The sequence below is a fragment of the Chelon labrosus genome (genome assembly GCF_963514085.1).
Source record: "Chelon labrosus genome assembly, chromosome: 6".
NCBI lineage: Eukaryota > Metazoa > Chordata > Actinopteri > Mugiliformes > Mugilidae > Chelon > Chelon labrosus.
The window spans coordinates 22,208,412-22,232,940 of record NC_140342.1 but is presented as its reverse complement, the minus strand read 5'-3'; the positions used below and the strand labels follow the sequence as shown (position 1 = coordinate 22,232,940).

The 24,529-nt window shown below is 40.8% G+C and overlaps 2 protein-coding genes across 2 annotated transcripts; both read right to left on the bottom strand.

Moving 5' to 3' along the window:
- Positions 1 to 1,207: 1,207 nt before the first annotated feature.
- On the bottom strand, positions 1,208 to 4,658 carry LOC311489918 (SLAM family member 6-like; the record flags this gene model as incomplete). The annotated part of the gene is made up of 5 exons (XM_084547228.1): positions 1,208 to 1,333; positions 1,749 to 1,792; positions 2,725 to 3,009; positions 3,094 to 3,390; positions 4,604 to 4,658. 5 exons carry the CDS (start codon positions 4,656 to 4,658, stop codon positions 1,208 to 1,210), a joined length of 807 nt encoding a protein of 268 aa, XP_084403354.1.
- A 4,181-nt stretch (positions 4,659 to 8,839) lies between these two features.
- LOC311489374 (ATP-sensitive inward rectifier potassium channel 10-like) lies at positions 8,840 to 13,855 on the bottom strand. Its single transcript, XM_084546440.1, has 5 exons — positions 13,335 to 13,855; positions 11,893 to 12,104; positions 10,969 to 11,100; positions 10,667 to 10,844; positions 8,840 to 9,282 (listed from the first exon to the last, which is right to left on the bottom strand). The coding sequence occupies exons 1-5, from the start codon at positions 13,678 to 13,680 to the stop codon at positions 8,885 to 8,887; spliced, it is 1,266 nt and encodes a 421-aa protein (XP_084402566.1). The 5' UTR covers positions 13,681 to 13,855; the 3' UTR covers positions 8,840 to 8,884.
- Between the last annotated feature and the right edge of the window lie 10,674 nt (positions 13,856 to 24,529).

Genomic DNA, 24,529 nt, shown 5'->3' with positions numbered 1-24,529 from the left:
CATTACTTTTTGTAGTCAAACCAGGATTATATTATGACTATATGAACAGGTGATCATTAAAGCATCATAGCATCTTAGTATAATTGCATTGTAGCATCTTAGCATCGTAGCAACATAGTATCTTAGCTTTGTAGCATCTTAGTATCATAGCATCTTAGTATCTTAGCATCATAGCATTGTAGCATCTTGGCATAGTAGCATCATCATAGCATCGTAGCATCGTACTATCACAGCAATATAGCATGGTATCGCAGACTGCTGCGGCCACTGCATCACTCTCGCGATTTCCCGCAGGGGAATTGTCTAGTTTTTTTTAATGTACTGTAGAAGTATCGGATCGGGACTCGGTATCGGCAGATACTCAAAATCAAATGACTCGGACTCGGACTCGGGGGCAAAAAAACCTGATCGGGACATCCCTAGTTGTGGACAAACCATAGCACTAGCAAGGTGCGCTTGCCTCTCAGAGATGACATCGTCCAGGTCAGAGAGATCAGAGATCAGCTTGGGGTGTAGGGGTGCAGCAGCTCAGAGAGGTAAGGTGGGGCAAGGCCATTCAAGGCTTTAAAAGCAAATAAAATAATTTTAAAATGGATCCTAAAATGGACGGGCAGCCAGTGGAGTGAATCTAACAAACCACCACAGTAAACTGCTTGAAACTTGACAATAATAACCTGTGGATGACTCCTTACAAGCCCACCTACTTTTGTGCATTAATCCTTTAAAATTAAATGGTATGTTTCAAAATATGATTTTTAGTTCAAATATAATCTTTGGTAGCAGTGACTTTAGCTTTGAGCTTAACTTCAAGTATCTTACATAATATGAAAAACAAAATATATAAAATATCAAATGTGATTTGTTGATTCAAACCTACATCCATGTACTGTAAATTGTTTTGTGAACAAAGTGGAACAATCATTTTATACATTATTGTCAGCACAACATATTCCTTCATTGTTTTTGTATTTTAGAAATGTGTAAATCATTTTAAAAGGTGTTCACTACAGTGATGATCCTGTTTGTTACACTTTTCTTTGGTTTTATGCATCAGTCTAACTTTAATATCTACTGTATGTACAATACTATGAAGCCCAGATCATGTCTGGGCAAAGGTTATGTTAACATCAGTATGTAGAATATATACAGTATACTTCGAGCATTTTTCTCAGGACCTGACAGGCTTTTCTACCGTTGCATACAGACTCTATGGCAGATTCTTGTCTTTAGTCTTAGTGGATCCTTTGAGTCCAGTATGAGACCCAACCAAGCTGTAGGTGGAGGTTGGAGAAAGACCTGAATCATCATCTGCTGAACGCTGATTCAGATCAACCTTGAAGTAAAAAAAAAAAAAAAAAAAAAACAGTTGACAACAGACAGTTGACATTTTGGGGTGAGGGTTCAATCATCTGTATCCTTCAGAAACTAAACATTTCTGTGAGCATGACAACAAAAGACAATGAGTGCAGATTTTACCTGAGTCTTACACTCACATTATTCTTAGTTTTGATACCAATGAGCAGTAATTTATTTCTGTTTTTCATTATCTAAGAATATTTGTAGTTTGACAAATAACATAAAGTCTATGGACCTGAGGCCAATTTGGTTATAAGTCGGGGTCCACAAACAACAAACAGACCACTTCATCAGAAAAATCAGGAATTCATCAGTGACTTGTGTACAGGGGATTACCGAACGCATGCTCAAAGCTCTACTGTAAAAATTGGCCAACAAAACCTGACACTTACCTCAGGAACCACATACACTGTATTTTCTACGTTCTCTCTGTCATCTGCAGGACAGAGATGAAGAAATTAAATGAATGGTGATTAGGTTTAAATGTATTTTTTCTTTTCAGACATTGAGTCCAAATTTCTTACAAGTATAAATAATTCTAATCTCACACAGACACACACTATAAAGTCTCCATATGTGATGTTTTATAATGTAGGTGATCACAAGTGAAGGATTCTGAGAATGAATGAGCTTAGCACATAGACTAGAGATTTTAAAACACAGGTGCTTGTCTGAACATTTGCTGTTTCTAAAGAACAGCTGTAAACTATCATGAATACTATATACAGAAGGGTTCAGCATTATTAATGAGTAAGGCAGGAGATAAAACAGAGTCATCTTTCTAGTTTGTAATTCAAGATATAATAAACATTTGGACTTACATTTTCCTCTCTTACGATGATAACAACATGCAGCAAGAATTATAAGACAACAACAGCTACCACTATTGAACACACGATGACAAAAATATGGTGGCGGGGGTGTTCAAGCCCTGTACAGAAAAACAAAAAACAGATTAGAAAATGATGCCTGGTTTCAGTCACTCAACATAATTTAGCGTCCTAGAACTATGTCCTAGAAATTACATTTAAACAGTAAACTGTTTTCCCAGTTACTCTGTGGTGATGAACAGAAACATAGATCTTTTGTCCAGAGGTGAACAGTTTAAGTCTGTACTCACTACAAGTGGGTATTATATCACAAGACTGAATATTTTTGTAGAAAACCCAAACAAAACACAGTGACAGTGGACAATTTACTGATAGGTTCTGTGGTTTTAGAGAGGTTTTAGAGAACAAATGTCTTTTTTGCATCTCAGTTGCTCCATTAAACCCTAATAAGAACAGCCAAACTTAAAGCGTAAAACTACTAACCTTTCAAAAGATACTGTTATTAAATCAATTTATTTATTCAGTCTGTCAGTCTTACCAGCATGTAGGGAACAGAAATCCTGAATCTTTGTCATTTTCTCTGTCCAACTGACTTGGTTGCTATGGTTACAGATGCTTGTGTCATTCAACAGGTGGACATGGAGGGAAGCTCCAGAGTTGGTGACCTTTGATTGCTCTCCTCCCTCCTGAAAGCAGGTTTTGGTGTCACATCTGAAAGTGCTGCTGATGTCTGAGTCCTCTGTGCTGCAGGTCACAGTGAGGTTACAGGAGTCTGAGCTGATGGACACAGAGTCTGGATTCAGATCAACTGGAGACACTGGACCTGATGGAGGAAAGTAGGTGGAGGAGGTTTAGAAACATGACAGCAGATGTTCTCTGTCAGTGTCTGAAATGTTGAGAAACCTACCTTGAACTGTGACCATGTATTCAGCTACTGTTTGTTCACTTAGACCCTCTGTCATTCGTGCTGTATAAACTCCACTGTCTGCATCTTGTAGATTCTTCAGTTTCACTGAGTAATTTTTCACAGAGAACTCAACCTTTTTAGAGACTGGTGGTTCTCCGGGTGAATATGCTACTAAATTTCTTGTGCTTCTATTAAATTTCCAGACAAGAAGGTCAAATTCCTTTGGATCATTATCCATGACTTCCAGAAGTACATCATCTCCTCTCTTCACAAACACAGGAGTCACAGCACTGGACCCTGTAAAACAGTAGATACATGATAATGAAATTAAAGATCAATCACAAATATTGAACATGTATACTTAATTTCTAACAGAATTCTGATCAGTGAAAACCTCATCAACAACCACTGATGTGTCTGTTGCTTTTATTTTCTTCCTTTTCATTCCACCATTTGTTACAACAGCTCTCACAGACGTATGACTAATTTTTAAATTATGTGTCAGCTACAAAGAAACATGCAAACAAACAGTAACCATGTCAGTTTGTCCAACTTCTGCTTTACAGCAGACATGTACAGTAAGCACTGTACACGGTTGTGAATTGTCACATTTTGACCATTTTGTGACAATTCAATGTTCTACTGGGAAACTTTTGGACCTGGCACATGTACCACCCACCTAGACCAGACCAGGCACCCCCACCCCATAGCAATGATACTCCTTGATGGCAGCAGCCATCCTCAGCAGGATGCAGCCTGACACAGACACACACACAAAAATGCTTTAGGAACAACTAAAAAAAACATGAAGAACAGCACAAGGTGTTGACCTGGCCTCCAAATTCACTAGATCCCAAACTGATCAAGTATCTGTGGGATGATACACAGAATTGCATGATTTAATTTCACGCTGTGTTTTATCATAAAAGCAGCGCTGAACATAGTTTGTGGGGTTTTTTTCACTGGTATTCTCAACTTTAAATCCTTTTTTTGAGGAAGTTCAGTCAAGTAGAGACCGTCTGACTACAGGATGTTTTAAAGATATCATGGCTGAAAGACTGGATGTAATTGATCAACATGTTTTATTAATCCCACTAAAAACTGCAAATCTGGTAAACCTACGTATTATTTAAGGTGTATGATAGTACTGCCAGTAAGTCAGGAGATGAAGTGACAATGGTTATAAAGTTCTAACTTTAACTTTGTCATGAAAAACTAAATTTGTTGTGGCACTATTTTAAGTCGTGAACCCAGGAAATGGTTACATCCTCTGTTATTTTATATTAAATTCTTAGACAAGACAAACTCCAACAGAAACATGTCTCCTCTCTCAAGAAACATTTACGGTTACAATGTACTATGGACAATACTTTAATATCTGTTTACATCATTTTCACGTTTCAACATTTACTGGACCTTCTTCCTTCTCTGCACGCTATAGTACGAAAAGCAGATTTTAAAATTAAAACGATACAAAACATCAACTATGAGTTGAAAAATAAGATTTTACCTTGAATTTGACTTGAATACAGCACGAAAACAGCCAATAAGAATATATGCGCCATTTCAACACATGCCATCCAGTTCAAGGAAGTGCACAAGTCAGTTCATACATGAGAGTATGAATGAAAAGATGTGGCTTACACTTGCTTTATATTCCCACAGGGACACAGAGATAACGATCAGTGAGAGCAGGAGTGCCTCTAGTTTGTGAGAGCCGATCCACTATTACACTTCACAAGCAAAACAGGCTACAGTCATGATAACCTCCTAAGTTAAACTCATAAAAAAAAAATATATAATATATGGAAAAGGAGAGATTTTTAAGATTTTAAGCTCTTTACAGGAGAACAGCAGCAATTTTTTTTCCCCCAAAGCATTGCATGCAAACTCATGACACTGAGTGTCTGAAAACTTCTCACAAGAATACTGTAGCTAGCAAAGGCAGCACACTTGCGAAAAAAGCATCGTGAGAACTGGAAAAGCTATAGTGCTTCATGGAAAAAATTATATCCCACCTACGCTATAACTCAATATATGCCAAGGTCTTTAAAATGAGCACATTTTACATCTTTACACCTTTTCAGTCTTACCTGTCCCACAGTAGGATTTGATCTCCTTCTTGTCCTGTTTCCAGCTGATTGCATAGCTGTGGTTACAGATGATGTAACCTTGCTGCAGGGAGACTGTGAGAGAGGAAGAATATTGTGTGACTTCCAAGCTCTCTTCTTCCCCTTGAGTGCAGGTTTGTTGGATACAAGTGACAGTTTTGCTGATGTGAGATTTGAATGAACTACAGTCACATTGATATTACAGGGATGTGAGCTGATGGAGGTCACTACTATCTCAACTGGAGACACTGGAACTGAGGAAATAAAAAACAGATATGAGAGTTTTGAAACAGTGCACTATGATGGGTTAAGGTTTAAAGGTGCCATGTGTAAGAATTGAGGTAAAAATATCCAAAAAATTAGCTACACGCATCAAAAGAATGAGAAGAAATAAGGGCGATGATGCCATTAAAAAAAATGACAAGGTATAGTGCTGCAGAGATATCAACCTGAATTAGCATGCTAAATTACTAGTTACAGCCCGACAGGTGTTGTAATACCAGTTTCGGCCATGGGAGGCGGTATGCGGGCAACATAACCGCCAGCCAAACTGCAATACACGAATAACTCGCACGGCTTGTGGGCGTACTTGAACCTGATGTCAATCGTGTGGAAAGTACAGCCCACTACTAGGCCTACATTTCAGTTCAGGGAAGAGAGCAGAAGAATGGCTGAAGCTCTTGACAAGAGACCCTTACCACCACCACAACCACCCGCTGCAGGGAAAAAAACGCGCTCGGAAGCACAAATAAAATCGGATAAAAAAAGGAACAGAACCCGAGTGAATATCATCGCTGGAGACAACTGATGGACATGAAAGAAATGACGTTCGACTCCAAACTTGCAACATTTCTTTTGGACTGGTAAGTAAGATGCTGTTAGTATTTCGCTAGAAGTTTGTTTGATATGTTTGTGTAGCAGGATGTTGGTGCTCAGCATAAAGTCTCCGGCCTGGATTCCGTACTTCATCAAGGGCTGTGAAACTGGTATTACGACAATTACCTCAATTCTTACACATGGCACCTTTAAAATGATAATGGAAAAAGACCAACCAAAAGAAACTTACATTTCTTTGTTTCTTTGTTCTTGTGTTTCTGTTTTCTTCCTCTGTGTGTCTTGTCTTCCTTGACTTTTTTTTCCCTATTGATTGAATTTCTTTCTCCTTGTTGTGTATCTTCCAGTTCTCTAAAAGTTTGTTACGTGTTTTCTCGTTTTGTTTGCAATTTAACTCATTTGTTCTCGGCTCTCCAGGATTTCGAGTCACCTCTGCCAACATCAAAATCTGGTCATTATAACCAGCCGGCCACGTCACATCTTACCTTGAATCAGCCACCTGCCTGACCTGCACTCAGCTTCAACCACCAACACACCTCATCAGAAATGTAACTATGCATCACTCTGACACAGACCACAAGATCTGTGATTGGTCCACTTGGTAGGAGTGTGTTTACACCTTGGTATTTGCACTCAGCTTCAACCACCAACACACATCTCCAACTTGCAACTTTAAAAATTATCCAATAAAACTGGTTATTATAGTGTATTATCGGTTTCTACATCCCAGCTGTTGGGTCCTCAAAAAGACATCATAACACATACAGAAAATTTATTGTACTCAGTCATAGACACACTATTACAGTTAGCTTTGTAGAAAGGAATCATCTGTTTTAAAAAGTCCTCTAGTTGATGTACATCCAGTGATTTTCATTGTTTAAGTGTCTTTAGCAGTATTACACGTTTTACACATACCTTCCTAAAGTGCCAATGTACAACATGTGCTCATGTAAAGTGCTAACATTATGAAACATTTAACAGTTATACATAATATCGAATACCCACACCATCAAGAGATACAGTACACAAAAGAGCAATATGTCTGTGAAGATCACAGTATATCTAAAACAAAGGCAACGGGACTTGTTTTGACTTTTCTTGAAGACATTTCACCATCATCAAGTAGCAACCCATTAGTGGTGAGAAACGTCACACTTGAGGTGTGACTGAACTGGAGGTGAAACGTTTTTGGGGCCAGATGAACTGTGTCTCCTGCTCGGTTTATGCTTCTGCGTTAATTTGCTACCATAGCTATGCCGTCAACCCCGACCCTACACAGACCCTAACACCATAGCTGATGTGCACCTCATCAGAAATCTAACTATACATCACGCTGACACAGACCACAAGATCTGTGATTGGTCCGCTTGGTAGGAGTGTGTTTCCAGCTTGGTATTTGCACTTTCCACAAGATTTTTTTTCAAATCAAATTGGTTTTGGATTAATAAAGATGGAACACATCAAGGAAAGGTTAACTGATGAGGTTTGGAGATACAAACATTTGTATGACTTGTCTTCGGTGAAATTTTGGCGAAAGTTTCAGTCGCCTTTGTTGAATGTGAAGCAGGAAGTAGAAAATGAGGCAGGAAGTGGAAACACAAGTTAACCCGACTGGCAAAAAAGACACAGCTCTGACTAGAGTTTGGGTGGCGTTGTTACAGGTCGAGCCAGACTGACGAGCGCATAAACGGCTCGCACTGGTGTATGCTACATACGTAGGTTACAGTGTCTATGTCCCGCAGAGGTATCAACTGTGCTTCCATCCGCCTTCCTATACAGAGAAGGTATTTCCAACAAAAAGCTAAAACAAGGGCAACTGGACTTGTAGGGTTTCCTGTGGACATTTCACCACTCTTCCAAGTAACTTCTTCAGTAGCCACCTCAGATCATCTGGGGTCTTCTCTAAACATATGTCTGTGAAGGTTCTCAGCCATTAAAGTCAAGGTACAGACAAAACACAAGCTGAAACAATGGCAAGTGGGACAGAACATCTTCAGTAACTCCAAAGGAAGCCAAGAAATCTCACAAGCCCAGCTGCCCTTGTGTCCGCTTGTTTTTCGTTTGTACCCTGACTTGAATGGCTGAGAACCTCTCATAGACATATGCTGAGAGAAGGGTTTTCCATGATCACATGGTCACTTCCTCTACTCGTATTTCAAACCATCTGTCTTCTCTGGCTAAAATGTGTACAAATAGGGCCAGTTGTGGACCGCTGAGTCCTGACCTGAAGAACTGGATCTTCTGTGCTGAGCCATGCGTTTGTGACAAGCACATTTTACACATTTAGTATGTGGTCATTAACAGGCCTTAGTCATATTCGTTTCAGGTTTCCACCACCAACAGATGAAGTAAAATAGAAATCTATGAGTGGGTGTTTTCTGTTCACCTTGTCATACTATCGTGCCCCAACCACCTCTTCATACATTTCTAATCTAGATTTTTTAGTTCTCTTGAAATCCCTCAAGAGCCAACCTAGGTTTCCATCTCCGTTCCACATCATGTTTTATTTTTCAATTTATTCATTTTTTTAGTGAAAAAAGTGTAAATAGTATAGTAGTGTAAGGTGAATGGGCTCTCACCACACTCCGCTGTGTAAAGCTGTAGTTAGACTGTGCGTTATACCATCATATGAATAAAGTTCAACCTTTGCAGTAAACATATGGCGGTGACAAACTTCCACAGGCTTCCATATTTGTTTCCCCTAATATTCACCTGATAAAAGTTCAAAATTGTCTAAAAAGACCATCTGTTCTGATATGTTTCACAGATTTTCTGTTGATATTGACCTTCACAATCTCGTTGTGTTGCTTTCTGTGAAATACTCCCTTATTAAGCAGACTGTCTTTTCACACATTGCTGATGCGAACACTGAGAGGAGTGTCCCTGACCCGACCACGGTCCTCCCCTCGCTGCTCCCTGTAGCTCTGCTCCAGGCGAATCTTCTCTGGAACAGACACCTCCGGCACTGTTCCGCCTCCATTGCTCTGGTACCCATGCTGAGGGCTGGCTGGTTTGAAGATGGGGGTGGACCTGGTCTTGGCCACTTTATCAAAAAAGGCAAAGTCCGCTACGTATTTGCCTGATGGGGAGAGGGAAACTACAGGAGGAAACTCATAGCCCCAAAGGATCTCGTCCGGCAGGTAGGATGTGCGAACCTGGCAGGTGGCCGAGGTTGGCTCCACTGTTGCGCTCATGATCACTAGCAGCTCAAAGTCGGCCAATTCTGGATCTGTCCAGCCACCGCCTGGTGTAGGTAAATGAGACGGGAGGAGATGGCGCATTGAGTTTAAAAAGAAGAGGTAGAGGATGAAAAGGAAAAATGGAAGAAGAAACAAACAAAAACACTTAACTTAAAGGCACACTGCAGTTTTTTTTTTTTACTACTAGTAGTGCTCTTGAGCATTTGGTTTCATAAGGACGCAAGGAGAAACAAAGGATGAAGTAAAGTAATGCATTCACTATATATTAATTACATTGATGTGAGAAATAAGGTATGATCACCACAGGACACTTCTCTTTTCTCAGAGCAAGTGTGGAGTCAAGCAAAGCACAAAAAGAGGAAATACTGTGGTTCTGCAGATCTTGTGACATCTGTTCTCGGAAGGTTACCACAGGGATATTTTTAAACTCCACAGTATCACAAAGTACGTTCTTTCAGCATAAAATACAATATTTTGTTTTTTTAGAAATACACTGGAAATACTGCTGGCAAGAGATGTGTTGTCCAGGATGGTCTTACATCCTGGACAACACATCTCACCCACTCCACAACACACTGGCCAGTCTAAGGAGTACCTTCAGTAACAGACTCATTCTACCCAAATGCACAACAGAACGCCACAGGAGGTCATTCCTGCCTGCGGCCATCAAACTTTATAACTCCTCCCACTGAGTGTTGGTCACTCTTTAGACGCTGTTAATTTATTTGCAACCTCTACCTCTGTATATTGTGAATGCTTGTGCAATATTGTTCCTTAACTTTAAATGCATCTTACTTATTTTTATATATTTTTGTATTACCTTTATTCAGCTAGCAACTGTCACTTTATGGGAGCAACAGCAACAAAACAATTTCCTTGAAGGATTAATAAAGTATTCTGATTCTGATTCTGAAAAATTAGGGTTGTAAACATTTCATTTGAATATAGGATATTCCTGCATCAATAGCTGTTATCATTACTCAATTATAAATTACTATATGATACCTCATATTAATACAGTTAAACCTTGCTTTTATTTAAGTCTGTAAGTGAGAATCCTGCAGTGTTAAACTGACTCAAGGCAGATGTTTGATTGAAATGCTCTCGTCTGAACAAAGTATGGTTTAACAATATCTGAGTCAACAGGACTACCACCATAGAAAGGACTGTGACACAGTAACTGTTCAAATAACAGCTTATAGTCTCTCCTCAGAATGAACAGAAACACAAACAGTTGCCATGGCTTAGAGAGAAACACAACAGACTCTGCCAACAGACCACATTTTAAGAAACAAGAATGAAAACATTTGTGTCCACAGTGGTATGAATGACATGTTAGAGAGGATGAAAAAACTGGGTTTTGAAACCATGGTAGTTTCCAAAGGATGTTCCACTACAGACCTACACAAGTTACCACACCAAACATACCTTTTGCTGCCCAGGCTCGCAAGGGGCTGTTGTCATCAATGACGTGGTAGAAGGTGAGGGGCAGGATGAGGAAGGGGCTGTCGCTGGCAGTGTCCACTTGAAAGGGAACGTTTCTCTGATCCAGACGAACCGTCTCACCTTCCTTGGTCAGAGACGTCTGGAGCAGTTTTCCAGTCACCTGAGGAGAAGTTGTTTCAGCTAAACGGGTTCACAGTTTAAAGATTAACTTCACTGTCAATTCTTTAGACATAGGACTGAATTTAATACCTCTTCTTGTTTATCTCCATCTCCATACAACGTACCTGACACCCAAGCAAAAGACTCTTGCGCATGTTGGCCACCCGGATCATCAGACAGGGTCGTCCCTCAAAGGTTGACACCACAGCATGCTGGCTAAACTTCACAGTCTCACCCCGCTTCTTTGGCCGTGCAACCTGATCACGGAAAACTCAATCATTCTGAAAATCTTCAAAAAGAATCATTCATTCATTCATTCATTCATTCATTTATGCATTTTCTACAACCGCTTGTCCTCTGGAGGCTCGCGGGGGTGCTGGAGCCTATCCCAGCTGTCATTGGGCGAGAGGCAGGGTACACCCTGGACAGGTCTCCAGTCTATCACAGGGCTAACACAGAAAGACAGACAACCATTCACACTCACACCTACAGCCAATTTAGAATCACCAATGAACCTAACCAGCATGTCTTTGGATGGTGGGAGGAAGCTGGAGTACCTGGAGAGAACCCATGCAGACACAGGGAGAACATGCAAACTCCACACAGAAAGGCCCCAGATGGAATCGAACCCAGAGGCATTAGTGCTTGCTGTCAGGCACCATTGCTAACCACCATTCCACTGTGCTGCCCTAGATTCATGCATTTGTTTTGTTTTTCCACAAGTACAATAAGTAAATGTTTTTGTTTTTTTGTCAGGAAGCTGGGGGTGGGAGCAAACAGGAGCCAAAAGGACAGATTGGCAGTGCTGGGGCAGTAACCCAGAATTCCTCTAATCAGTAACCTAGTGCTTTAGCACGAACCACTGCTGCCCCAACTTAACATGGAAACAGATGAATGCACACAGCAATGAAGCGAGTACAGTTACGCTTGAGTTATTAAAGACTGGAGACATACTTCAGCTTTTAGTCTCATTTAGCTGCATGGATCTCTATTCATAAGACAGTACTCTCTTTTCACTGTATCTCACTTTGCAATTATGTTTTGGGTACCTTGGCCAGAAAGGTACCAGTGATGAAGATCTCCATGAGCATGGTGAGGACCAGCTGGACTATGAGGAGGATTATGGCAGCTGGACATTCCTCGGTGATGCAGCGAAAACCGTAACCAATGGTCGTCTGGGACTCCAGGGAGAAGAGGAACGCTCCCGTTAGTGTCTGCATCTGCATCACACAGGGTGTGTGGTTTGATGGAGGGTCAAACTCTGGAGGGACACAGTTGCAGCATTCAGCTTATTATAACCTGCGTCAGCGTTTATATTTTTATTATGGTATGAAGACTATTTAAAGAGTGCCTTGAAACAGATTCTACTGACATGCAACATTTAGCAGAACTTAAATTCTCTGCTATCAGCTGAAGAGCAAACACAAGCAGAAGAGGGTTGTGGCGGAAGTTGGACTGAAGATAACATCACTTCCTATTAACTCTAATGTTTATTTATAAGGCCAGGTTTATGCAGGTAGGGGTATATAATAAACACCAACATCTAAGCCACCTCAGTGAATGTCTGTATGTTCAGATGCATAGTGCCAGGCTGGGACCCTGACCTCATGTATTTTAATTTTACAACACAGGAATGCATTTACTCATTTGTTGAACAACTAACCTGTGTTTCACTTGTGCAGAAAGTAGCTCAAGTATGATTAAAAACACACAGGATTACATGTCTGGAGTTCCCATGTGCACACAATGCAAAATACCTTACTTGTTGCTTTTGCAGCTTGTTCTACCATTCTCACTCTTTCATGTGGCCTATTCTCTTTGGTGTGAAAAAGGAATCTGTGTTGCAACAGGTCATAGCATGTCACTGGCAAAAAATTCTGAGCTAAAACCCGAGTAAGTGGTTTTAAAACCTCTGCACCTGCAAAGTCTCCAACACAGGAGAAATATGCTAATGCTTGTGCAGGATGTGCAGGCAGCCATCAGGAAGTTATTGGTTAAACTGTCACTGGTAGACTGGCAGCTAGATGTTATCAGTGTCCTTTTAGCGTTTTTAGATTATATACATGTAGAGTATCAACACCTATATATAGTGTATGTGTGTATATATATATATATATATATATGTTAGTAGCATTTAGTGTCTGTGCAGACACAATTTAGTTTTGAGTCATTTCCTGCTGCTGACTCAAAGCCTGTGTACAGGTGAGAAACTATAGTTCCTGAGAAGATGTCTGGGGAGAGTTTGTACCCCCCTTTGGTTTTGCATATTGTTTCAATAGTTGTTTTTTGTGTGCGTGCATGTGTGGAATACAAAATAAATGCAATGAAATGCTCAAAGGCACTTCCAGAAACAATGTTCTGTTAATTCCAGATAAGCCATCATGTCAGTTGTTGTTGAAACTACCTTCCCTAAAGCTTCCCTATGAAAACTATCTACAGAGAGGCGAGTGGATCATGTAGACTAAAATCTAAAATCTCCCTGCCCTCTCACCCAGCAGGTCTCCGTGCACCAGCGCCACCAGGTACCAGAGCACCCCAAACAGAAACCAGGTCCCCGCAAATGTGGCAGTGAACAGGAAGAACTTGTAACGCCACTGCATCTCAAGAAAGGTGGTCCAGAGGTCACGCATGTACAGGGCGTTGCGTCCGCTGACGTGCTCGATGCGCACGTTGCTTCTCCCATCTTTGGACAGGACACGCCTCCTCTTCCTCAGAGTCCCGCCCCCGCCGGTTAGGCCACCCCCTAATAAGGGTTTTAAAACATCTGTCTGTGTCTGAGAGTGGCAAACTTTCTGAGGGGAGGAGCTGCGAGAGGAAGGGGGTGTAGCGGACGTCATCTGGTGGGAAGAAGAAAAGAAGTTAAATTCATTTCTTGTGTGAGATTAAGGATTTTGGAGGTCATTGCTCAAACTAGCTGGATAAAAGTTCTGTCACTGATGAACTTTAACATACATAATTAAAGTTTCTTACAGTATTGACATCAGCAGCACCTCATCACCTGATATCAATTATTCAGACCTCCAGTAAAATTTGGGGGAAATCTACAAGCTGATCTCACTAACTGTTGGGTCTGGTAACTCCCCGCTAAACGGAAAATCCTCTAAAGTGAAACGGAGGTTACTTGAAACCAAATCTGTGACTCATAATATGAAAATACACCAAAATTAAAAATAAATAATAAAAAATAAAAATAGCAGAAGTCAAATTAACATGGAGGTATTATTTTTAATTCCTAAGCAGGAAGTTTTATTCAGCAAAAAACAGGTTGAAGCTAACATGAAAGGCTATAATAACAGAATGTATGCTGTGTTAGGTCTAACTGAAGGGTACATCTATAAATAGGAACCAATCTTTACCGGGTCAGGTGTTCCCCCCAGAAGGCAAACCGTTTTTGACCGCTGAAGTGGCATTTGGCTGCAGGAATTATTGGACGAGTTCAGTCACATTGTGGTGTTTAATTAGGTTCAAGTTTTATGGAAACTATAATGGACAAAGTTGTAATACAACTACAAATACAAAGTTGGTCCCGGACTATGTTCATCCATTCGGACAGATCAAGTGCATCAATTATAGTTCTGGCGAAGTAGCACTTCAGTGGCTTAAAGCGTTGGCTTAGCTTCTACACTGGTACTTCTGAATACACCATTCAGGCACAACATTATGACCACTGACAGAAGTGAATAACATTGACCATGTTGTGACAATTTACTCTTCTGCTGGAAAACTTTTGGACCTGGCATTCATTGGTGTAGATGTAACTTTGACATGTAGCACCCACCTAGACCAGACCAGGCACCCCCACCCCATAGCAATGACACTCCTTGATGGCAGCAGTCATCCCCAGCAGGATGCAGCCTGACACAGGCACACACACAAAAACGCTTTAGGAACAACTAAAATAAAAAACATGAAGAACAGCACAAGGTGTTGACCTGGCCTCCAAATTCACTAGATCCCACACTGAGCAAGTATCTGTGGGATGACCCACAGAGGCCCCTCCCCTCAACCCATAGGACCCAAAAGGCCCCACTAACAACATTGTGTTTCCAGACACCACAGGACACCCTCAGAAGGCACATGTCCATTCTCTGATGAGTCACAACTGTTTTGGAGGCACAAGGGAGGCCTACACAATATTAGGAAGGTGGTCATAATGTTATGCCTGATCGGTGTATATTACATCAAGAAGTACGAAGAACATTGAGCAATTTCCTGAGGCGGACTCCCAGAGACCAAATTCTGTTGCAGTAAACAGTGTGGATTCCTCTTTCATTTTCATCTTTTCCAGAATTCATTCTCAACTTCAGAATAATTTCCCCCTGAATACGTCTTTGACTTTGTCCGATATTGTCTGTAAATACCGGGATTTCCCCCACTGCTGAGAAAATGTCCAACCATCTAGAATCAATCAATTCAGCAGGAAAATACTAGCTTCTAATAACTGTGTTAACATTAGATCTGATCATTTCTCTCTGGAATATCTCAGTCCACGTTGTTGGTTCTGAAAATTTTGCTAAAAACTTTCTGACCTTGTCGTCTCTGTCACAACAAAACGGAAGAGGTAACACTTGTTTATGGAGTTAGAATCATGCCAAAACCTCACACACACACAAAACATGTTTTACTCACGCCCAACGATTCACAAACAAACTCAGTGTGGTTTGCAAATACAAAACATCATTCACAAACTAATGTATTTTGTTTTGCAAATAAGAAACGTACCTATCAAATAAATAGATAATGCTTCAGAAACAAATGCAGTACGTTTTACACATACAAAGAAACATATTTCTTCAAGTACAAAAAAATATCCTTCGAGTACAACAAAAAATCCTTCAAGTACAAAAAAATATCCTTCAAGTACAACAAAAAATCCTTCAAGTACAAAAAAACCCCCAATTCTACAAATACGAAAACTGTCACGTGACTTTTGGCACAATCTTACCACTGTCACGTGACTTTTGGCACAATCTTACCACTGTCACGTGACTTTTGGCACTAATTTTCCGCCTTGCTGATCCACACACAAATGCCTTCAGATCCACACACACAAATGCCAGTAAAATGTCCTGTAATTCACACTCCATAACAGCAGGTGGCGCGGTTGAGTCAATTTAAGGCCGCCAGGACGAACTTTCCCTCCCCCCAAATCTTTATTAAGGCCACCAACAGGAGCTAGCCTACCATGTGTGGATTGGACTTGCCGCCATCGAATTTAACGCAATGAGCAGCCAACAGGTGAGTTTGCGGTCGTTGCTGGTGAAAAATCAAATGTTAAACTCACCTGTTGGCTGCTCATTGCGTTAAATTCGATGGCGGCAAGTCCAATCCACACATGGTAGGCTAGCTCCTGTTGGTGGCCTTAATAAAGATTTGGGGGGAGGGAAAGTTCGTCCTGGCGGCCTTAAATTGACTCAACCGCGCCACCTGCTGTTATGGAGTGTGAATTACAGGACATTTTACTGGCATTTGTGTGTGTGGATCTGAAGGCATTTGTGTGTGGATCAGCAAGGCGGAAAATTAGTGCCAAAAGTCACGTGACAGTGGTAAGATTGTGCCAAAAGTCACGTGACAGTGGTAAGATTGTGCCAAAAGTCACGTGACAGTTTTCGTATTTGTAGAATTGGGGTTTTTTTTGTACTTGAAGGATTTTTTGTTGTACTTGAAGGATATTTTTTTGTACTTGAAGGATTTTTTGTTGTACTCGAAGGATATTTTTTTGTACTTGAAGAAATATGTTTCTTTGTATGTGTAAAACGTACTGCATTTGTTTCTGAAGCATTATCTATTTATTTGATAGGTACGTTTCTTATTTGCAAAACAAAATACATTAGTTTGTGAATGATGTTTTGTATTTGCAAACCACACTGAGTTTGTTTGTGAATCGTTGGGCGTGAGTAAAACATGTTTTGTGTGTGTGTGAGGTTTTGGCATGATTCTATCTCCATACTTGTTACAGAGAAACAGCAATTAGAGGAAGAACAGATATTTCCTCACGTTTCAACATCATCAGGTGTTTCCTTGTTGAGCCAGATAAAGAAGAAATGACAAATTTCTTTAGAGAACATGACCTGTTTCCTCTTTAGCTTACCTAATACAATACACTGGAGTTTTTACATAATTTGGACAGTAGAAAGAGACTAAATAGATTTAAGATATAGTGACAGTGTAAACAATAGCACATATATTGATGAGAGTGGCACATGTTCTTGTCAGACTCTGTTGCCTTTTTGGAACGTGTTAACCAGAGGGTTGAGAACCACTGAAGCGACAGAAAAGAATAGTCACAGTAAAACAAACCAAAAAAAGAAACGGCACATAGATTAGAATAATACCAGGGGCGTGATGTCTAGCAACTGATAATTGTTACTGGTCACACTAGTGTTAAGCTCAACCGTAATCAAGTACTTCAGAGCTAATTAGTAAATGTTAGCATGAGGACTTTTCACTTTGACTGTGAGAGTTACGGCACGGCTGTATGAGGACAAATTTCAGCCTTAAGTTGGGTTTACACTGCTGCGGTAGCGAATCGAACATTTTTAGCTCATGCTTGAGCTTCAAAATGATCAAAACCAGCTACTTTAACTGCCACTGTCTGAGTAGATGTTGTGTTGAGAGTAGAATTGTTCATGCCTGTTCAGCCACTCAGAGACGTGGACAAGGAGATGCATTTCAAACTATTCACTGCTGTTGCGCTTTGAATTGCTGCAACTTACAGTTTCTGAAAAGGTGTTGCACATCAGGCTATGTTACGTAAGGTACAGATCTGACACAGAAGCATAACTATGGCTTTGGTGTGACTGTGGATTCTTATCGGTTTCTAATGAAGATGAACTTAACCTCCTCTGTTGATGAAGCATTTCTGAATACAGTGGAAATTGTATTATCTGCAAGCCATCTTGAAATTCAAAGGGTTTTAGTTGATAAAATGAAACCCAAATGTTCCCAATCTCTAAAAGCTGTTTTCAGTGTTTTTACACTCTAGGATGTATGCATGAATACAAGCTCTTATCAGGACATTTACAATCCACCTCCGTCACACACGGACAGTCATTTACTGTATCTCCCACATCATTTGCACACGATCACTTACGTTAAACAAACCACGTAGGCCAAAGGAGAAGGAAACCCACAAAAGAGGCAGATAAGGACGAGGAGAGGGAGAAGAGAGAAGAAGAGGAGAGTTAGGATGAAGATGCAGTGCCGTTAACAAACAAACAATCAACACAGAGACTCATTTGTGAGGTGGAGGAGAGAAGAGAAACATGAAAGAGTCGATTAGGGTACAAACCTTTAGTCGTTTATCTAGATAAAGTTTTACTTACTGGTGATTCTGACCAGAGAGGCCTTTAGTGGACAAAGAGTGAACTTCTCACTGGAAACTGGAGACGGCAGTAAGAGTTCGGTGGGTAAAGGGCCAGCTTGGCTTTTTGTGTGCCCTGGACTTTTTTCAGGGTGACAATCAGATCCTGCACTAACTTTTTCTCAGGTGGCTTAAAAACTCTGGCTCCTCACAAGATCTCTCTGTGACTTTCTCACACACATTAATGCAAATTCAGTCTAATGTAAAAGTTGAAAAGAGTACCTAGCTATCTGACCAAAAGTAAGCGGATGCATATTTACATTTTAATTATATGTGTGACGGCCTGTACTCACAAGCAACAGAGAAATCCAGCAGTGGCTGTGGTGGAAGACGTAAATATGTTCTTTAAAACAAAGTTAACTAGTCCTGCAATCAAAAACTTAAAAAATTGATATATGATATACCACCGTGTATATACTATTTGACTGTTAACAGTGATGCATCTGTGCATAATCAGCATTTTATTTCGATTTAACCGCTTCATACACAGTTCTGAGATGAGTGCAGTGAGTCTCAACCTCAGGTTTGGGCCTAAAACAACTATTTAAATTAATTCAAATCAACTGTTTTAGGAAGTAAATGTGTCTTCTGTGAAACTTGATAGGGGGCCAAACAGGAAGGGGATACGTTTCGAAGTTCTGATTTTATATTAAACAAAGTAGAAAAGAAATGTAGTTTACAATGAAATACATAAATTAATGTTAAACAATTTTTACTGAAATAACTTAAAGTACTTTTTACGATGAGGGTCTGGCTTGCAGTCAGCTTTTCAGTTCCTCCCAAAGATGTTGGACGATGTTGAGGTCAGGGCTCAGGGATAGATAGTTAAATTCACAAAAAATGGGGTGAGCTAAATTTACATTTAACTTTTTATTTTTTAATTATTATTTCTTCATGCTGCTCCCTTTCTGCGTGAGGGAAAAATATTGTTCAGCATATTAGGAGAACGAGTACAGCGGCAGGCATGTCCACATACTTTTGACCATACTGTATGTTGTGACTCTAAATAGATCCTTTTCAATACTGATCATGGACATTACATAACCAATCAGTTTTAAGTACATCCTACTTTTGTGATTGTGCAAGGGCGAGCCCCTCAGAAGATTCATAATTACAATGACAGCATTGAAAACCTCCCTCCATCCTATGAAGTCACGCACACACACAAAAAAAGAAAACTCCAGTACAGGGCTGTATCAGATAACTAATAGAGGAAATGGGAGTAAATGAGAGTGAAAAGAAGGAAATATTTTTGACCAACCTCTCCAGTAGGATGTACTCCATCTCCATGGCAACCACAGCTTTACTGTACAGCCCCGCAGTGAGCCGGATCCAAAAACTGAATCAAAACTTTTTCTTTTGACAGACAAAAGGAAGGCTGAATGTTTTCCTGATTTCCCTCTCTCCCCCTCTCTCTCTCTTTCTGTCTCTCTCTCTCTCTCTGCCCCTACTTTCCTCTTTCTCTCTCATTCCTTCTCTCTTTCCTCTCTGTACACAGGAATGCTTTGTTGAGAGCTGAGATAAAAGAAACAAAAGATGCCATTGACAAAAAAACGACTCGATGCCCATCCATGTGTGTGTGTGCATGTGAGAGTGAGATTGCAATTACATGCAACTTGCTTTTTTTTTTTGCATACGTGTGCTTTTGGATGCATGGACTGTAGGGATTATTTGTAGAAGAGTGCACAGATTAACATACTTCTACAGTATTAAAAGTCACCCCCCCCCACCCCACCACCCCCGCTGTGGGGACATAAAAATATTTATGTTGTATTGTATCAGATAAAATTTTACGTTGAAACTGGTCTAATGTGTTTTTATTAAGTTGCGGACGTCAGCGTCCCTTGGAGTACTGACGTTGTGGGGACATTTGGCATTATGGGGACATTTTTTGCTGGACCCCAATTTTTGGATGGATTAAAACGGGGGTAAAGGTTACAGTTAGAGTAAAGGGGCTAGGGAATGCATTTTTTTCAAGGGAAGGTCCTAACAAAGTTTGTGATTTTGTGTGTGTGTGTGTGTGAGAAAGAGAGAGAGAGAAAGAGAGAGGGGGAGATGAGTGAAAAGGAAAACGGGAGAACGTAAGAGAAGAAGGGAAAGAGAAAAAGATCGGTGACAAAAGGCCCTCGTTAGTATTCTGCAGCGAGGAGTAATCCCCCTCCATCTCTCCCTCGCTCTGACTCCCCCCTTTCTCTCCCCTACACACACGCTTTTTATTTCTCTCCACGCTCTGTTTGTTTCGCTCAACGTATACCTTGGTTTGAAATCATTTCAGTACATCAGGACGCCCGAATATGATGGAAAATTTGAGGAAAAAAATTTCCTGTTTGTCCTGATACTAGATCTAAACCTCTAGCACGCTGTTTATCAGATCATAGCGAGAAAATGAAAAAAATTTAATGATCTACTCACTTTATTCATCACTACATTCCCATTAGAATCAGACAGGCATCTAATAGTTAGCATATTTTTAACTTAAACTGTTCAAATGCATCAGTCTCTTCTTGGTCTACTAAACTAGACCACCTCTGGTCATTTTTGAAATTACCGCAGAAAATCACACAGCCCTAACTCTTGCACCTGCCTGAATCACATTTTCCCATAACCCACAACTTAAAGCATCACTGGTTCAGGCTGCTCTGACTTTGGAGAAGATGTACTGTATATGTCAGGTGCATCTTTTGAATCTCAGCACCAGGTCCTGCAAATATTTCCACTTATGAGGTTATTTCATACGGCGGCAGCGGAAAAGAAAATAAATCAGGTAACCAACGAGCCTTGACTTGTGGACAGGTCAGTGGTTGTCATGAGGAAAACATTCAATATCTGCTGATTTATCATTAAATGTTCTTATATTTTACAGTCTTTTAATGCCATTTGACCTCCACTGCATGATCTCACATTCATTTAATCAAATTTTACAAAGTCCTTATGTTTATTCTAATTACTGTAAAAAAAAAAAAATTTAAAAACCTAGGTTTTACATGCATGTTAAGAACACATCAGTTATGTATTAACTTATTTTAAATGATATTTTTATCAAATGGCAGCTCAGATATAGGTTGTACGAACTATAATGTAAATATGTGCATATACATAGTCATGAATTACAAATAAGGATTTATTTAATCTGTAATTTAAGAAAGAAATTAGTTTAACTGCCATGCTCAAGCTTTGAGGTTGAGGAATTCATTTGCTTACCTTCCCAGTGAGGATTGCGGTCTAATTGAGCCGAGAGGTGTTAGGAGCCCCGAGCCTTCGTCCACATGTCTGCTTTGTTGTCATACGCACGCCCCTCAGGACACAGCTGGGACCGTGATTCTGCAGGAGTAACTTCGGCAGCCCGCGTCCCACGACACTGATGCACCACTGAGGAGAATTATGGAGACTGTGATTGGGTCTTTGGGGCTCTGGTTTTCCAAAGGCCGGACTCACCTCCTGCAAATTCTGCCCAAAGTGACAGGACTTGGCTTTATAAGAGGCCTCGCTCAATCCCTCTCTCCCTCTCTCACTCACTCCTGAATTCCTGTCGTGTCCTGGTCACGTCTGTGTAATTGCTGTAATAATTGATCGTCACTCCCCACAGTCTCAATTCAGTATTGAAATAATGCTGGGTCAAGTATGTTTTTTTACAAATGCAGCCTAATACATAGGCCTGAAAGAATGAGGTTAGAAATATTACACTGTGGGGTTAAGTTTTGTTGTTTTTCCTGGGTTGGGGGGGGTTGTTGTTGCATCACTGCCTCACATCCCGACTCGGTGCACAATGACCATAAGTGTGCACACGAATTCACACGCACACGTTTGGGGGCCTCACATGCACATAATCCACAAATTCACTCGGACACATGCACACACGCCGGCAAACGGCCCTAACAAACCACCCCCTGCAGAATACGCACACACACACACACAAAACACTCTTTTAGGGGAAACCACAGAGCCCCCTATTCATAACATCGGTGCCCGGCGTTTGCTGTGTCCAAGAGCGTCCGTACGAAGCGTCCTGTTAAGCACAAACACATAAAGGGGAACATCCGTGAGGCGAATACAGGCCCTTCTTATGCCTCAGGAGAGGGTGACGGAGCGTTATTTAACCGAAAGAGGGAAAGTCGAGGAGGGGCATTGGTCAAATGTGCTCAAGAGTCCCTGTGAGTCTACTAAAGTTTGGGAGAGGCCTTCTATTTCTGTTTTTGTTGTTAATTTGTTGTGTACCTGCAAGATATTAGACTTTGTTGCTGTTTATGTTTAGATGTGATGTTTTATCTTTGCTTCGATGAAAGCTCAGCTAGAAAGCAGCAACCCCAGATCTAGAGGAGAATAGTGGCTGTATAGATGCACATCAACAACATACAACAACTTCCTCTCTCTCCCATCCGAAAGTTGCACGTAAACATACCACGAGTATTGCAGTCACTACGACTACACACTACACGACTTTTTCACCACTGTGAATTTGTGCAACGGTTTCCAGCTCAAACACAAGTGGAAAATATGTGTGATCAGTTGCCACTTTTTTTTTGGTGAGTCTGTGGTTTGTGACCGCCTTTTTCTCTTCAGAGATGATTTAGAGTTTCTGCTCAGCAGTCATAAGGGGAACCCCAGCCTCACACTAGTAGGAACTAAAGAAAAAGAAATGGCTGCAGAGGCCAAAATGTTCTGACTTTTTGTTTGTCGAATGGAAAAACTATAAACCCTACACTACTAATAATGCAGCTGACAACGATGTAGTGTTTTTCATTAGAGCTAACCGAGTTTATAATAAGACTACGTCTCAAAGCCAGTGGCCAATCGGAGTTCTTCTTTTCTGCTGTTATGGAAACCCCCGCAGAGCCGCAGTATGCCTTAAATAACTGAGAGCAGACAGAGCTCATGAGCGTCTGACACACAAGCATTAAATGTACACGCCTGATGCAATTCACAAGTCAAAGCTACGTGGGAAAATCCCGTGCAAGTTTCGGCACAAAACATACACCCATCAGGCATAACATCGTGACCAACTTCCTAATATTGTGTAGGTCTCCCTTGTTCCTCCAAAACAGTTGTGAATCATCAGAGAATGGACATGGGCTTTCTGAGTGTGTCCTGTGGTGTCTGGCAACACAATGTTGTTAGCGGGGGGGCCTTTGACGGGAGGGGCCTCTGTGGATCATCCCACAGATACTTGATCAGTTTTGGATCTAGTGAATTTGGAGGCCAGGTCAACACCTTGCGCTTTTCTTCATGTTTTTTGAGTTGTTCCTAAAGTGTTTTTGTGTGTGTGTCTGTGTCAGGCTGCATCCTGCTGGGGATGGCTGCTGCCATCAAGGAGTGTCATTGCTATGGGATGGGGGTGCCTGGTCTGGTCTAGGTGGGTGCTACATGTCTAAGTAACATCCACACAAATACCAGGTACAAAAGTTGCCCAGCAGAACTCTGAATTATCACAACATGGTCAATGTTATTTACAAGTACTGCCAGTGGTTTTAATGTTCTCATTGGTGTATTATTATACTGTGCACTAAATGTGATATGCGACTTTCTGCATATGAAGTCACCTCATCACTATATGCGCCATTATGTGGACGAGAACACAACCGTTGTCGATGTGATCACACAAATCCCTCCACAGTTCTTGTAAATTACAGATGTAAACTAACTCCAGGGGAAGTTGAATCAAACGTCCTATTAAGAGACGAGAACAAGAAAAAAAAATATGTTCCCTTTTTTTGCGGATCATTTAAATCTTTATGACACCATTTACTGTAAGAGTCATCTATGTTTACCACTTAGTATGTGGATACTTTTTCACTCATTTAAAATATTCACAGGATGCTGTATCTGTCAGAGGGTCACGTACGATCGTCTTCTCTTCCTTATGAAATGTTTTCATCCAGTTATGGAGAAGTTGAAACCTTGAACATTATGTGCTATAGGGTGATGTGTGTGTTAACATGAACATGTGCTCTATGTGGTGGGAAATAAAGTCAGCTGCCCACTTCCTCTGTGTGGACGGTAAAGAAAAGACTCAGTGTCTGTGTGCGTGTGTGTGGGTGTGTGTGGGCGCGTGTAGGGGTCAGTCAGTTCTTTTGGCTCATGTCTTAGGTGGTGCTGCAGGACTCACCTCCATTGCATTCATCCTTAGAAACTCTGTTCTCTCTCTCTCTATTCTGTCCCCATTTTGCTAAAAGCTTCACTTCCTTCCTGTTCTCGACTTGGTGTCCCAGATGAAACTCTGACGCAAGGTCACGGAGAGTTTACCTGCTGCGAATCAATCATCGGGACTCGTGAAGTCGACATTTGTGCAGAAATATCTTTGTTTCGTTCATCCATCATGTTTACTC

What these genes read in the sequence shown, in the direction of transcription:
- LOC311489374 (XM_084546440.1), bottom strand. Translation starts at nt 13,680, where the DNA reads ATGACGTCCGCTACACCCCCTTCCTCTCGCAGCTCCTCCCCTCAGAAA. An exon ending in GTCTTTTGCTTGGGTGTCAG is followed by an intron (nt 10,845 to 10,968) that starts GTACGTTGTATG and finishes ACTTCTCCTCAG; the next exon opens with GTGACTGGAAAACTGCTCCA. An exon ending in GCGAGCCTGGGCAGCAAAAG is followed by an intron (nt 9,283 to 10,666) that starts GTATGTTTGGTG and finishes TACCTACACCAG; the next exon opens with GCGGTGGCTGGACAGATCCA.